At 47.0% G+C, this 16,895-nt stretch overlaps 1 protein-coding gene across 1 annotated transcript in view; it reads right to left on the bottom strand.

Moving 5' to 3' along the window:
* LOC144797935 (vomeronasal type-2 receptor 26-like) overlaps positions 1-16,895 on the bottom strand; it is a 90,745-nt gene that overhangs the window by 22,969 nt on the left and 50,881 nt on the right. Inside the window, exon 5 of the mRNA XM_078668738.1 lies at positions 5,396-5,519. Coding sequence (XP_078524864.1) covers positions 5,396-5,519 — 124 coding nt within the window. The remainder of the gene's footprint in view (positions 1-5,395; positions 5,520-16,895) is intronic.

The following is a 16,895-nucleotide window of genomic DNA, read 5'->3' on the forward strand; positions in this document are numbered from 1 at the left end:
ATGGACCAAGCACGTCCAATAGACAATCTTGGCAACCTTTAAAGGCTTTTTCGAGACCTTTCCTAGGGTCGCGCCCAAGTCTAAAAAGGTACTTAATTAATTCGGGGTCCATATTAGGGGCATAACAAGCTTTCTCATCGATTGAGGGTCTTGAACACTCAGCCCTAGAATATTCCTTGTCCCTCTTTCAAGAGGGAAACAAATCAATTTTTTTATAAATTTAGAGACATGGTCCTGGGGAGACCATTGTGAGGAACGGGGATGTTTTAGATTTAGGGGGGAGAACATCTCCTCTCCCAGGGGGTTTAGAATACTATCTTTGGAAGTAGAAGGGGTTTCATCCTCTTCATCAAAAATTCCTACGTCCCCATCATCTAAATCCAGAACGTATTCGTCTGGGTCTATATCCTCGTCCTCATCTGAACCCTCATGGTAATCCTGAGCACTTTGAAGCAATGAGTCGCTAGGGGCATCCAAGGTATTTGGGCCGCAAGGGGCACCCGAATGATGTGAGTCATAAAAGACATCTCTATTATTTGAGGTGCGAAGACCATCCAAAGAATTTGTGGTGCTAAGACCACCAATAATATCAGAGGTGCTAGGACCTCCTGTGCTCACATGCGTCCCGGTAGCAGTGTGGTTGCTTTTCTTGGTACGTTTAGCTCCAACTTTTTCATGAATAAAAACATCAGACACATCTTCTTGAGAAGGAAGTGGTCTTTTATCAGGACCAAACTGAGCAAAGGTCTCCCTAAAACAGGATTTCATCTCTTTCTGGATCATAATGCGAAAATCCTCCTCATTAAAATTAGGGAGTTTAGCATTAATTATATCTGAATCTGAGTCAGAAGCATGTTCCATATTGCCCTTCTTCTTTTTTTTTTTTTAGGTAAAATAAATGCTAAAATGCTAATCGCCCTATGTATATTCACTCACTTTAAAATTATGTTAATATAAGTGATAGTTTTCCCCTCAAGGGCAAATTATAAGGGGTTGAATATAATATGCCTAGGGTCAAGGGGCCCTTTTGCTATTTGCCAAAACCAGATTTTAGAATTAAATTATACATTAAATTGGCAATTCTTATAAAGGTATACAGTGCTCGCTCACTAAATTATAGTGTATGCAGTGCTCGTTCGATAAATCCGCACAAACGCGGTCAAACAGCTGATGTTCAACGGTCAGAGAGTGAGGAAAGCTCCTAGGCGAGACATGCACGAAGCGTGGCTCTCGCCAAGGAACTTTCCTCTAATGCGTGACATATCATTTCCTTGAGGACGGAGACTGCGGGCGAAATGGGGGAGAGGCTCAAATAACTCAGAGCAACGCTTGTCCGACATTCTTTTCAAAGATGGAAGGTGAGCGTGGGATAACTCGGTGGGAGCGCGAGGAGGGCAGCGCTTGTCCTAAACACGCACAAGTGTTATAAAACCAATAGATTAATAGCGGAGTTTCAGGCTGAAACAGCGTGAGTAGACTAACGCTCATTTAATCTACATAAACGCCAGTTCGTTATGAGGAACACAGCGTTTGATATCTATACATTATCCAAATAAGGTTTTGGGCAAAAAAGCTGCAAAGAACAGCGGGATGTACAATAAAATAAGGAAAGGAAAGTAAACTACCTGAGCTAAGGTACACTGAACGATATCACTAAGAAGAAATGCACATCATTAAACAACAACCTGGTAAATAGAGGTTATCCAAACAGAAGGAGGGTATGATCTCCATAAATTGCAGATCATGAAGGGGGGGGGGAGGAGGGGATAAAGCCACCCTTCACATAAACCCCAATATAAATCCAAATTGTTACCAAAAACACAATATTATAGAAAGTAGGTTTAGAGAAGATAATGAGCTACTTATCTGCTTGGAGCCGCATTTAAAAGAGGCTGATGGTTGCTATGTGTAATGCCTTACTTTATCTCAGTGTTCTTATTGGAACATTTATATTGTGATGCGACTGGCTTGGATCTGCAATTAAAAGTCATTGCATAATGTAGCCTCCGTTCTTGTAATGAAATTTAAATAGTACTGGGATTCAAAATGTATGGGATTCGCTTAAGGCTGGGATTAGGGGGGAGACAACTCATTATGGGTGGGAAAGTCAGAGAAGAGAAGGTGAAAATGCAGAGACTGTATAAAGACCTAGAAGAGGCAGAGTTATCATTAGCCCATGCAATATCACGGGGTGGAGATGGCGATAGGGCTCAAACTCAGACCACTATAGCACAGTCAGCTATTACAGAAGTGTCACAGGCAAAAGCGGCAGGGAAATTTATGGCGTGGCGCTCCAAAATGCTTGAAAATAGTGAAAGAGCGGGACAGGTACTAGCCGCTAGAATTAGAGAAAGAGAATTTGCCACTCGGATTAATGCTATCCTGGATCCGGTGCAGGGTTAGTGACAGAGGAGGGGGCCATTGCCTTAGCTTTTCAAAAATACTATCAAAAATTATATCACGAGGATATTCTTGATAACGAGATTTTACAGGCTGAGATACAGGAATATTTAAAAGAAATAGAGGTTGATGCCCTCTCTACAGAGGAGAAGGGAATTTTGGATGCTGAAATTAGAATAGATGAGCTCTGGCAAGCGATCGATTCTCTTCCTGTGGGCAAAGCGGTAGGTCCGGACTTTATACCGGGTGAGTTGTACAAAACTTTTTGGCAACAGCTTACTCCTGTCATGTTGGAGCTGTTTTGCAGGGTGCAAAGGGGGGAGAAGCCCCCGGAATCATAGCAAAGAGCCAGAATTGTTGCCTTTTTAAAGAAGGGCAAGAATCCTACTGACACGGGATCTTATCGGCCCATCACGCTTATAAATAGTGACATAAAAATGTATGCTAAGATTTTTGCTAATCGGCTCTCCGGTGTGATTAAGAAGCTAGTATCCCCACAACAACACTGGTTTGTCTCCGGAAGAGAAACGATTGATCATATACGCCGCACTATTGCTCTTTTTGATTTTACCAAGGTTTCAGGAGACCCTATGGCTCTGCTGGATGTGGAGAAAGCTTTTGATAGGGTCTCCTGGCCTTTTTTATGGGCAATTTTGCGACATTATGGTCTAAGCGATAATTATATCTGTGCTATTCGGAGCATGTATCAACAGCCTACTGCTCAAATTTCTGTCATGGTTAATCAGTCCGGTATAATTACCATTTTAAGAGGTACTCGGCAGGGCTGCCCTTGCTCCCCCTTATTATTGCAATCTATATCGATCCTCTAATTAAAAAATGTCTTTCTAATATTTTGATTCAACCGGTTAGAGCCAAAGGAGGGGATACTAAAATCCTTGGGTATGCGGATGACCTTGCCAAATTGACTGATTCCCCACAGATTGCCTTAGCAGAAATTCAGAGATTTACAACTAAATTTGGCAAGATCTCAGGCTATCATCTTAATGACCCCAAAACACAAATAATTTGTAATGAGAAAATTAACTTGACAGACTCACGGGTGATTGGCAAGGCAAGATACCTGGGGATTATGATAAGTGCCAAACCCGAGGAGATTGTAGAGATTCATTTAGCCCCTCTAATAAGTAAAATTGACTCTGAGGCACGACGGATTAATAATTTACATTTAACCCTTATGGGGAGATGTAATGTAGTTAAAATGATTTTTTTTACCAAAGATTCTGTATTTTTTTAGAGCTATACCTTTGCCAGTTGATTTGATATGGTTTAAGAAAATTGAGCGTATTATTTCTTGGTTTGTATGGGCTGGTAAAAGACCCAGACGGGCTATGAAATATATGACGCTATCTAGGGAGAGGGGAGGTTGGGCAGTACCCAATTTTCAATGTTATTACTGTGCAATCATGTTGAGGCATTTAGGTTTATTATTAGATGGGGAGGAACCTCCTGGTGCTGACATTTCTATTTATCGGTTAATCTATGGCGAGGAAGCAAAGGGGCTGCTTTTCAGACATATTGATTTTGCCTATTTTAAAAGGGTAAGGTTTAAGACTCTGTTGGCAGCCTTTAAGGTTTGGACACCAGTGAGAAAATTATTTAAAATTGGAAGATTACATATATACACCCCTGCTATTGGTAATACTTTGCTATCGGAGGTTTTCAGGGATGGCTATTTTAGAGAATGGCATATGCAAGGAGTTTTGGCAATAGGGGACATTGTTACGGAAACAGGGGTCATGTCCTTTGAATGTATTAGACAGAAATTCGGCATAGGCAATCGGCATTCGTTTAAATTTTTACAGATACGTGATTTCCTAAGCCGCAAAAGGGTTAGTTGGGTCCATATCCCATTGGTGGATACGATCCAGTGCCGTGAATCAACTATCTCCACGCTGTATAAAATGGTGAATGAAACCAGAAGCGATGATCTGGATAAACATTTCGGTCGCTGGTTGATTTACGTACAGGCAGGTCAAGAAATATGTGAAGAGGCATTAGGCTTCAGTCAAACAGCAACTATATCAGCAAACCTCCAAGTTCAATGCTTCAAGACGTGGTTCAATTTGTATGCTACGCCACACCGTATACAACAATGGGGTGGGGTGAGTGGAGTTAATTGTCCTAGATGCAGGGAATTTGCTGTAGATAGTGTTCACATGTTTGCTATATGCCCCAGTCTGTCCTCATTGTTGGATGCGGTCGAGCAACAGCTTGGACAGATGTTAGGTTACATGATTAAACTTTCACCACAGGTGGTAATGTTGGGAATCGGGGATATGGATAAGAATTATTATATAAAAGTTATTATTTATTGCGATGGCTATACTTAGATTGTGCATAGCAACGGTATGGTTGGATCCTGCTCCGCCGAGATTTTGCGAGTGGTTTAGTAAATTTATAAATATAGGGAAGTGGGAATTGCTGATCTTTAAAAGGAGAGGCCCGAGGGCTCGGAGGGAGGGGGAACGGATTTGGGAGCCTCTTACAAACTGGTTGAATTAAGAGAGTTAAGGATGGGTGAAGATTGTTAATTTTCAAGATACAATGGGTGTGCTTGCTCTCCTTTTGGAATCGCAATGTGCTTCTTCTGTGTTTTATTTTGGTTATTATTTTTTTTTTTTGTGTATCTTTGCAATAATAAATCCTACAGCTCCGAGGGGGGGTGGGAAGGGTGGGGGGTGGTGGAGAAAATTTGCTAAAAATGTGGGAATGACAAAGATGTAATGTATGTTGGTATTCTTTTGTCTTTAACTTTTGAATATGCTTTTTTGTCGTTTTCCCAATAAAAATTAAAACAAAATAAAAAAAAGGAAAAACATCCATGTAAATGCTGCAACATCAGTGTCCCTTTTTTGTTGTGTGTGAATTGACACAGCTGAGCAGGCTAAACCTCTCATTATGCAGATTTGCCATTTACCATTTGCCAAATTATGTATCTCGGATGGTGCACTGAATTCCCAACATATCCACTCACCAGTTTCATTCGAAATTTCTCCCTGAGGGCACCTAATGCACTGGAAGCAGCAAACTGGCTCTCCTTCTATCACTGCTTTCCGGAAACCAGGAATGCAGCTTTGACTGCACACAGAGATAGGCACCTGCAATAGATATCAAGTATTTTATGAGTAGAACACAGCAATAGGAAAGGGGAGTGTGTGAACGTTCTCATTGCAATAAGCAAAATTAACCAAATATGCCAGGGTCATCCCCTTTGCCTTGGAGACCTTCCATTACGCATTGTTGGTCGTCCCCATAACTTTTTGACAGCTTGCCTCCAAATGTGCTTAATTCTTTTTGTTGACCTTAGAACTCTGTGTACTTTATCACTGCCAACTAGTGCTAAAGTGCTTGTCTTCACTCCACCCTAAACATGGTTTGATTGACTTATCCACAATTGGCATATTTAATGGAACTATATGTCCCCTAGTACAGTGCAGTAACTGTACCCATACCCAGGGCCTGTACATTAAATGCTACTAGTAGCCTTGCAGCACTGAATGCGCCATTCATTCAAGTAAACATATCTCAGGTCTGCAACTGCAGAGCCTGTGTTTGCAGTTTACACTGGCATGGTGACTTGGCCTTTAAAACTCTGTGCCAACCCTTAAATACCCCTTGTATGACATATTTGACCCCTAAGGTAGGCCCTAGGTAGCCCAAAGGTACAGGAGGCTGTGTAATCAAAAGGTAGGACACGCCCATGATTATGGTAATCCCAAAGAAGACAAGCCACTGGAGCAATGTGCTCTTACCGGCCCATCTCCTTACTAAATTTTGAAACAAAGTTCCTCGCAAAAGTACAGTCTAACCACCTCAACCCCATTATCTCCTCAATAATCCACCCAGACCAGACGGGTTTTATGCCCCAAAGAAGCACCAGACTGAATCTCTGGCGCCTGAAAGGCGTTATTGAGGAGACTGCGATGAACGTGACAGAACCCAAGTCGGTGCTGTCATTAGACGCCAGTATGACATTAAATAACATTGAATGGACCTATTAACAGAAGTCCTGACTCGGTTGGACTTCAGTTCCAAATTCATTGCCTGGATCTGTCTGCTGTATCATGATCCATAGGCGTGAGTTTGGGTAAATGGATCGGTCTCTAGGCCCTTCGCACTGCATAGGGGTACATGCCAGGGGTGTCCCCTATCCCCTATGATTTTTGCATTAATCCTGGAACCACTTGCTCCGTGGGTCCGGATGGACCTATTGATCTGAGGTATTGACATGGTGGGTAAATGGGAAGAGCCCATTTCTTTATATGCCAACAACATACTGTTATATGTCTGCAGACCCAGGCAGACGATCCATAGAATCATTAACATACTCCACATCTTCGGTAGTTATTCAGGATATGCTGTCTACTGGGACAAGTCGCTCATTTTTAGTTTGGCTGGTGAGGTCCCACAGTCACCTTGGAATGCAGGGCTCTGATACAACGGGACCGATTCAAAAACCTTGGTATCTGGATCACCAAATCGGAGGCAGACTTCCTGAATCTAAATATACAGACTCAACTAGCGAGACTGCGCAAGGATATCTCACATTGGAGTAAATTGCCAATACCCCTCATGGGTAGGACTGTGCTATTCAAAATGAGGCTCTCCCTAGGCTGTTATACACACTGCAGAATACCCCCTGTAAGAGACAAGAGAACTTCTCCTGAGCTATTGAAGGGAAGCAGCACAATCGACTATTCGAGGGTGGTACTTCGCATATTGCACAGCACAAGTTGCAATGTAGGGTCTATGAGGGCGGCCTGGCTGACCCGGATATTCAGAACTATTACAGGGCGGCCCAACTCATTAATATTAATGGTTGGGTTTTTGCGCCCCTCTCTGTACCAGCTTACCAAGTTGATAGACAATTTTATATCAAAAGACCCGAGTGAAGTCTTTACCTATACATACGCAGACTGTGGTGCAGGTTTGGAACACACCGTCACAAATTCTAATTGACATTGACAGCCTTCAGGGCATATGGAGATGGCGGGCTATGATCACCTTTAGTGAAATTCAGACTGAATCCCACATGGCGGCCGGAGAGCGATTCCATTATCTGCAATTGAGGCATGCTGTGCATTGTCATGTGTCAGAGGGGACGGTCCTACCTGAATACTCCCCACCAGAAGACCGACTATTACTGGATCCAATGGTAGATAAGGCAGTCTCTCTTACATACCTGAAAATAATGAACAATTTTCCGGATCCTCTTGTTCCGCTAAGAGAGACATGGAAGACTGATGTGAGACCACTGGAGGATGACGACTGGCTAGAAGCAATCCAATGTTCAAGGGAGGTGGCAGTACACGTGAGGTCCAGATTAATTCAGATCTGAGTTTAACAAAGGTCATACGCTCCTAGATTGCTCCATTACAAGCTGGATAGATGTGATACCTGTCTATGCGCCCGGGGTCAGGGGGGATGGATACGTTCTTCCACACTATCTGGGCATGCCCAAAAATTTACCAATTCTGGTCTGGAATAATTGGGGTGATGTCTGAGGTGGCGGGCTTGCAAGTACAACTTGATGCAAGGTGGTATCTGCTAGGAGTCTTGGGGGAGGATATATTGCCCGCACACATTAAACTTGGTGCCTGCTGGCAGCAATGATAGCAAAAAGAAACATAGCAAGACTATGGGGGGTGATAAAGATACCAAGGCTGACCGACTTGGAACAGGATCTGGACTGGTTCTATCAGGCACAGAAAACTGTGTACAATACAGGGCCTGCCCCAAGAAATGGGAAAAAATCTGGAACTCATGGGAAATGTACAGGACCTGAAGTGGTGGAGGCCGAGGCAAAGGGTCCAAAGGGGAGGAGGGCCATTTTTCAATGTTGACATGCTGTTGTTGAGTCTCAAAGTTCTGCACTTTGTTTTTGATATGTGGCTTGTGTGCTGTGTTATACTTTCAGAGAGGATTCCCTTGCTTTTTATAATGTTGTGCAGGGGGTTCTGTGCGGTGCTCATGATTTTGTTAATTGTGCTTTTTGCAGATGTTCCATGTGGAGCGTATTTTCCACATGTCAAAACCCAAATTTTGGTTTGGGTGGAATTCTTATAAGGCTTTTAAAGTTTCGTGTGGAGTATAATTTCCACTTCACAACCCAAATTTCAGTTTGTGTGGAGTTTCTGCTTGGTGTCTGGTCTTCATGTGTTCCAGGATGTTTGTGGGTGAAATATTTATTCAAGCTTATTGTTATGTCTGTGCAGGGTGTTACACCCTTACAGGTTGCGTGTGGCACATACTTTACCACACATCACAACCCAGAATTTGGTTTGGGTGTAGTTGTTGCTTGGTTTTATTACAGGTTCCTGGTGGAGCGTACTTTTCCACACGTCACAATCCAGATTTTTAATTGGGTGGAGTTTTTGCTTGGTTTTCTTCTGGTTCCGTGTGGAGCATAGTTTTCTAAACGTCACATCCCATCTTTACTTGGGAGAAGTACTTAGATGTTGAGTGAAGTGTTGTGATTGCATTAATTCCGTGTAGAAGCTTTTCCACACATCACACCTTGTCTTTCGGTGGGGGAAGCACTGAATTTATTGAACTTCTTGCAAGTATTGTTTCCTGTCGCGCCTTTTTGTCGGGACCCTTCCTACCTGACTGGCCTGCCTGCTTGTTTGGTTTTTGGGGTTTTGTTTGTGTTTTTGTGGTGTGGCAGTGTGTGATTCTTTGGCTTGGTTTTATGGGAGCGTGGATTTTGTTTTTTTGTATGCGAAAGGGAGTAGTGGTGCGTGTTAGAACTGCTGGATTGAGTGACCGGTTTACTTCTCCCAAATATTTATCTTTTGCTATTTTGTATACATGTTTTTCTCCATCTACGTGTATTTCATGTAGCCCCTCTCTTGCATGTAATTATTATTTTCACCTTATGCATGCACCTATTTTATTGTGATTCTTTTGCAGTTTATTTTCATTTGTATTAAGAAAGGGAGATGTGTTACACCTGCTGCTCAGCCTGTGTGTCTGTGGAGTGGAATGTTGGTGTGAGAGCTGGTTGTGGAATGTTGGATGAGAGCGAGTGTCAGTTGGAGGAAGGGCTGAGCAGCAGGGAGGCTGCTCCTGGTGGGGCTCTGCATAAGATCTTAACTTGGAATAAATCTACATAAAGAAATTACATGGAATGGACTTACTCCTTTACTACAGCATTGCACCCACAATCTGAATTGATATGTGGAAAAGTATATGCCTTACTCCAGTATTTACCCAAAAGGTTTTGCTTATTATTTACTGTTTGTAATGATGGGTTGCACATATGTTCTAATAAACAGAAGGCTCACAGTAATGCCTGTATAGTCTGTGTCCTGTACCCAGAAAAAGGATTGCTTAACCCCCTGCAGTGAGACTAGGGTTCTCTGACCAGACTTTAGGCGCCATATTGAACACTGGCCCTGTGACATCCCCCGGTGCGATCCGCCGTTGACTGCCTTCCCCAGCAAGGGAGCTGCGGAGTGACGACAGCTCCCGAATTTTGGTGGACGACGGCGGAGGCAGTCTCTGAAGTGTGCGTAGGCCCCTTACCTTTGGGGGCTTGTTGCGGTGGTGGCCGCCATTTTCTTTGAACTGGCCCAGGAGCGCCCAACCCTGTGAGTGGCTGCTGTGGGGCGTGACGCAAGGGCTTGGAGAGCCGCTGTGGGCCCTGTGGGGGGCTCCCTGAATAGACACTTTGTTTACCCTGTGACACGTCCGACCTCCTGAGAGGCTGGGAATGCCATCCTGGGTTTCACTCACCTCTTGGACATCGGCGTGAGGCAGGAGGAGGTGGGCGTTGATGCCTGAAGGATCTGGCGGTGGACTAGACTGGCGGTGGGGGTCCCCTTGGGTGGCCGGGTGCTGGACTCCAGCAGCACATACAAGTGGCGCAGGTGAGGCGTAAGGGGTGGGGGCACATCTTGTTGACTCACCCCTTCACTTCCCCCCCTGTTTCCTGTGCCCTGCAGCCCTGCGCGGCCTCATCGCCCTGCACCTGTCTCGGGCCTGGCCTGGCTTGGCCTACTGAGAGCACGGCTGTCCCGATGGCAGGGGTCCCCCTGATGACCGGCTCCCTACCACTGGTGGCCTCCCTGAGGAGGCTGGTGGGGCTTGCCCCAGGCAGCCCCACTTGCCCTATTTCCATGTCCGGAGGCCTCTCCTTGTGAACCTGGAGGGTGGATGCACTCGGGCGGTACAACACATGTTCAGTGCCCTCCTCAGGATGCGTTTTTTTGTGAACAACAGGGGTTAGGTCCATAGACATGTGGTGGGGGCTAGACCCTATATTCAATCGCCATCAACACACAGTGCCCGACCCACAAATACTCAATACGTGTTTTCAAAGGGTAAGAGACCAATTTATTGTTGCTTCCCTAGACAACAATATTTTGTGTCCATTATTTTATATCTTTTTAATATTTGCAAAAACTCATAACAGAAAGAAGACAATAAATTGAAATATTTACAAGGCTAAATAGACTATACAAACATTAAAGACAAAAATTATTTACACATTTAGAAAACATTTCAACATCAAGCATTACAAGGATGCGGGCATGGGGCCAGCGAACACTGGGGTCTCCTCAGCACTGATTCCGGAGGACTGCTTTCCCTTTCTAGACACTGCGGCCCATGGGCAATCTACCCTTGTAGCACCTTGACAGCATATATTAATTAATTAATTAATTAATTAATTAATTGCAAGTTTATATAGCGCTAGGATCGACTCCCGGAGGAGTATCTCCGCGCTTCGACCGCTGCGAAACCCTTCCTGGCTTCCCTGAGAGATGGTCCCTTAATGGGTACCTCCAGGGTGAGACCAGGCATCCCCGGCGGTCTGGTGGGGCCGTTAGTGAAGATGAGGCAAGCTAATGCCCAGAGTTGCCGAGTGTGATCGCTGATCAGAGTGGACACCGAGGCGAGAGAATTATCGAGTCCGCTGACCCTGGTCCAGAAACCTGCCGCGTCGGGAATCGAACCCTGGTCCCGGGCCGTCCTCTGCTCTCGGGTCTGCCGCCTCTAACCAGTGAGCCACACCACTTCACAAGCATGACGAGCACCCCTCAGCACAGGCAGACACAGCAGGCTTGCGGAGGCGACTGTGGGCTGTTGGCCGTTGAAGGAGCTGGACTGACCTGTGTGACCACAGGTCTCTGGGTTGTCACGCCCCGGCAGGGTGGGGGAGCGTCTGAGGGCGATCTTGCATCTATCCCTGTCCTGGTAGCCCTGCCCCTTGCCAGCCCTCTTGATAACGCACCTCTTGAGCAGACAGAGAGCTGAGGCAAGAATGACCAGGAGAACAGTGTTACTGCCCTCCACATTTGGTACATGTCCCCGCTGTACTGCTCCCCACATCTGGTACGCGTCGCCCTGTTCCCTGCTGAGCTTGTTGTGACGCATTCCTGTCTCCACCAGTTCATGCTAGGCAAGCACACTCAACATCCAAGCTTGATCCTGTACAAATTCTCAGCTGCCCACTGGTTCCTACGCTTGGCGCTGCCAAGGGCCACACATACACAGGTGATGACACACACCAAGGTGGGGAAGGACTCAGCGGTGCCTCCCAAGGACAAATTTGTTGACATGATGTGGGGTAAAGCAGGTGCGCCGGCTCCTGTAGAGATGGCTTCACAGACTGGAGGGGGCTCGCCACCAGTCATGCAAGCTTTTATGGCCACCTTTATGTCAGAGCTTAAAAATTAAATAGGCTCTCTGCGTACCGAGGTCCACTCCTGTGTTCGGGAGCTCAAGAAGAGGTCACAGACCTCAGAGAAAGGGTATATGGGCTAGAGAAGGCCGTAGATGCCCGAACCGAGGACCAGGAGCAACTCTGGCTGCACCTGGTCACCCTGGAGGACCAGCACATCGAATTGCAACTAAAGAAGGAGGACCTGGAAAATCGGAGCCGCTGGAATAACCTCCACGTCCGGGGGGTTCCTCTCGGGGGGAAGGGAACGACATCATGACCTACATGGTGCAGCACCTGCACAAGGTCTGGGGAGACGAAGATGCTTCTCCACCAGCCCTGGACTGGGCCCATTGGGTCTCTGGCCCTGACGGCAGGCAGGGTGTTCTACCGGACATACTGATCCGGGTCCACTTCTTTACAGAAAAAGAGGCGATTCTCAGGGAAGCACATGCCAAGCCGGACCTCACCTACAACGGGATCAAGATTCATATCTTCCAGGACCTTGCGCCTACCACCCTTCAAAGATGCCGAGATTTTAAACTAATCATGGACAAACTGCGAAGCATGTATAATTCATATCAGTGGAGCCACCCGTTCGCTCTCATTTTCCAATGAGAATCCAAGCTCCTCCATCTCTCCTCTACGTTGCCTGTCAGACCTACGCGTCTCCCATCCATCGTGCGGGCACCTGCCAAGCCAGCATGGTCCACCGTGCGCCGGCACAGATGCTCGCCGCCCCCGATGAACACTCGTCCTCGCAAGCGAAGAATGATATTATCCAACATATCAGATCCTGGGAGGGGGAAAAGTCTACAGCAAAATCCCGTTCTTCATTTCCTCGATCGACTGCAACTCCACCTCTGCAACTAAATGAACATGCTGCCCTCGGACAGTGTCCTTGACCCCCTTGGGGTTGGTGATCAATCTAAGGACTTGCCCATACTCCAGTTCCTTACCTGCAATGTTATTGGAACTGGACTACCCGCCCAGAAAACCCTGTGAGCAGCTGACTATCCGCCACCTATCTGTTCTTGAGAGAGTAACTTCTCTGGGATCACCGAGCCTTGTGGTCTAGGCTGACCCGCAACTGGAACAGGACAATGTGGCCCTGTTGGCCAATGTTGGTTCACTACATGTTGTCTTCCTATATCTATGACCCTCTTTCTCTCCTCTTCCACTTTCTTTCCTCCTCTGGCTATGGCGAGCGGGGAACCCCTTTGCGACGGTGCTCCCCTGTTGACAAGTGTGACGAGACCCTACAACTCCTCTCCACTATCCCATCTTGTTCTCTATGGTGGCATGACGGACTAATCCAGATCTTGACACAACCATGACTACAGCTTGCCCCCTGAAAATGTTATCCCTTAATGTCAAGGGACTTAATTCCCCCAACAAGATGCAACAAATGTGGCGCTACCTTCTGCAACACAATCCAGACATTATCTTTCTACAAGAAACTCACCGTCTAAAAGCTGATATCCCTTGCATGGCCCACCCTAAATATCCCCTCCAATTCTGGGCTACAGCGATCACTAAAACGGCTGGGGTGGCAATCCTTTGCAGAGCTGGCATCAGGCAGGTGGAATCCAGGGTCTTCCGTAGCGCGGATGGCCGCTTCATCAAGGCTGGGGTTCGGCTTGGACAACTCCTGTTCACGCTATGTAATGTGTACTTGCCTAACCAGAAGCAGGACTCCTATCTCCGGACAACCTTGAGGGAGCACGTACCACAAGACAACCCCTCGCAAATCCTGGGGGGGACTTCAACTTGGAGTGGGACCCTAAAATAGACGGAAGTGAAGCTTCCTCGCACGGGACAGGGGCTATGTCCTCGGCCCTCCGGAGACAAATAGGGGAACTTTGTTTGCTGGACTCATGGCGCTACCACTCTCCTGAGACACGCAATTTTTCTTATTATTTGAATGTCCCACGCTCGTACTCGCGCATAGATTATATTTTTATATCTCACGCCCTGATCAGTGACACGCTTTCGGCATCTATGTCCGCAATCTCACTCTCTGACCATGCTCATGTTGAACTTCTCCTACAGAACCCGGCTGTCTGTACATCCCGTGCCCCACGATGGTGTCTGCCGCCGCACATTTTATTGGACCTAGTGGATGTGTAGAGCATACGGACTGCCATTGACTCCTATTTTGCACTATTGATATCCCTGAAACACCCTTCCCTGTAGTATGTGATGCCTTTAAGGCTACAATCAGCTGTCATATCACATCTCTGGTAATGGCGCGGGTGCGAGAGGCCCACCTCCTGGAGGATAATCTCTCCAAGGACATGAAAGATCTAGAGAAACAGGACCAGGGATGCCCCACACTTGCACATAAGTAATGCCATGCAAACCTTAGGGGACAACTTCGTTCTCTCCAAACCAACAAGGCTGAGAGGGCCCTCTTAGCCCTAAAGCAGCAACACTTCAAGGGGGGGGAAAGGTGGGTAGGTTGTTGGTGAAACACCTGAGAGCGCGCACTGCAAGGGCACACATAGCTAACATCCAACTCCCTGAAGGTGGGAGGGCCACCGGAGAAAGGGCCAAACGCTAGGCATTTCGGGCATAATATTCAGCCCTATACGAAACGGATGAGCCATCCCCAGACCATATTAAGGCTATCCTAGACCAATGTCCCTTTTCCCCACTCAGTCCCCATCACGCCAAACAGTTGGAGGAACCCCTCACGAAAAAGGAATCGGGGATGGCGCTAAAGGACCTTCCTCTTGGGAAATCACCGGGCCCAGATGGCCTTCCACTGGCTTTTTAGCGCCTGTTCCTAGCACAACTCCAACCCCATCTCTTGTGGCTGTTTAATTCTTTCTCTGACATGGAGGGACCATCGACCTCCATGGGAATGGCAAAAATGGCCCTTATTCCCAAGCCAGGGAAGGATCCCACATTGTGCTCATCCTTCAGTCCTATAGCCCTCCTGAATACAAACCTTAAAATCTATAGCAAAATACTGGCCAAACGCCTCGACCCCCACATGCCTGGCCTTGTTGATTCGGACCAGGTCGGCTTCATCCGGAACTGACAGGGAGCAGATAATGGTCACAGAATTTTCCATCTTGTGGGGAAAGCACAACACTTGAACTTACCAGGATGCTATCGCTAGACTTGGAGAAGGCATTTGACCGGGTTGATTGGGCCTTCCTATGAGCGGTACTGAAGAAAATCGGACTGGGCCAGAGCATGACAGCTAGGATCATGGCCCCTTACCTCTTCCCACAGGCTCGGGTGCAAGTCAATGGTCAGCTTACGGACCCTATCTCCATACACATGGGCACGTGGCAGGGCTGCCCCCTGTCTCCTCTGTTGTTTTCTCTCGTGGTAGAGCCCCTAGCTGTGATGATTAGGGAAGCTGCGTACCAACCATGGCCTCTTCCTTGGGGGATGGCAGAACAAAGTGGCGCTCTTTGGCAATGATCTCATCCTTACGTTATCCCGCCCGCACTCATCCCTCCTGGTATTGCACTTCTTGCTGCAGTCCTTTGAGCAAGCCTCTGGTCTATAAATTAATCATGGGAAGTCTTGGGCGCTGAATCTAACTTTCCCTGAGGCGGAGATACCGATCCTGCAAGCACTTGTCCCATACCAGTAGGCCACTAACTCCATTCGATACCTAGGGCTCCAGCTGACCCCTTCTCTTGCCACATGGACCCAAACAAATTGGCGGGAATGTAGGAAAGCTGTCATGGAAGACCTCAGGGGTTGGAAATCTCTGACCCTCTCCTGGCTAGGCTGTCTAAACGCTATAAAAATGTTGATACTCCCAAGAGTACTGTGTTTTTTCCAGTGCCTACCCACCCCATCCCACAGCACCAGATCCAGAGCCTTCAGCGAGATCTTACCATTTTTATATGGGGTGGGCGTAGGCCATGTTTCTCCCACAAAGTCCACATGCTCCCGCGGGACAGAGGAGGGCTAGCGTGCCCCAATCTACTGGGTTACTATTGGGCCTCCCATCTTCGTATCATTTCAGAATGGATAACGACCGAGAGCGAAAAGATCTGGTTTCATATGGATAGGGCGGTAACCGGACAAACCATCTAGGATCTTTCTTGGCGCCATCGGACTGCACACTCTCGAAGCGCCTATATTGCCGTGCCCACCAAGACAGTGTTGGATATACAGGACAAAGTGGCCGTATCTAAGGAGCTCATGATCTTCCCCTCTCCTCACACTCCCATAGCAGGCAACCCGTTATTCCCTCCGGCCCTTAATCCGCAGGTTTTTTCACAATGGCTTAAAGGTGGCTGCAGAACGATCAGCGGTCTGTACACTGGGCGCACACTCAAAACATTTGCTCAATTCAGAGAGGAGGTGGGAGCAGGAATTCTATATGGACAGCTGTGACATTGGATATCCTCGCCCGAGATGCAGCAGGCTGCCAATAGTCCATTCTCCCCCTTCGAGTGATTGGTACACTCCTTTGATGAGTCAAAGGGTCTTATCTCTCGGATGTACCAGATCCTGCAACACCCCCCCAGTAACTATGCACTCATTTCAGCACCAGTGGCAACCAATGTCCCCCACCCAAATTACGCCAACTCAGAGGAGCCGCCTGTGGGGGGACATACCGAATATCCATCGCTGCGAGAAACTGCATATAAGATCATGACACAGTGGTACCATACACCCTCTCGTTTGTACAGGATGTTTTCGCATCCTCAGCATTGTGCTGGAGATGTTCGAATGCCTCTGGAGACTTCATTCACATCTGGTGGGCGTGTCCTCTTCTGACCCTGTTCTGGAAGGAAGTTCTTAGTCACATTAAGGAGGTACTGGGCTCCTTTTA

Source organism: Lissotriton helveticus, chromosome 12, assembly GCF_964261635.1.
Source record: "Lissotriton helveticus chromosome 12, aLisHel1.1, whole genome shotgun sequence".
In the NCBI taxonomy this organism is placed as follows: Eukaryota; Metazoa; Chordata; class Amphibia; order Caudata; family Salamandridae; genus Lissotriton; species Lissotriton helveticus.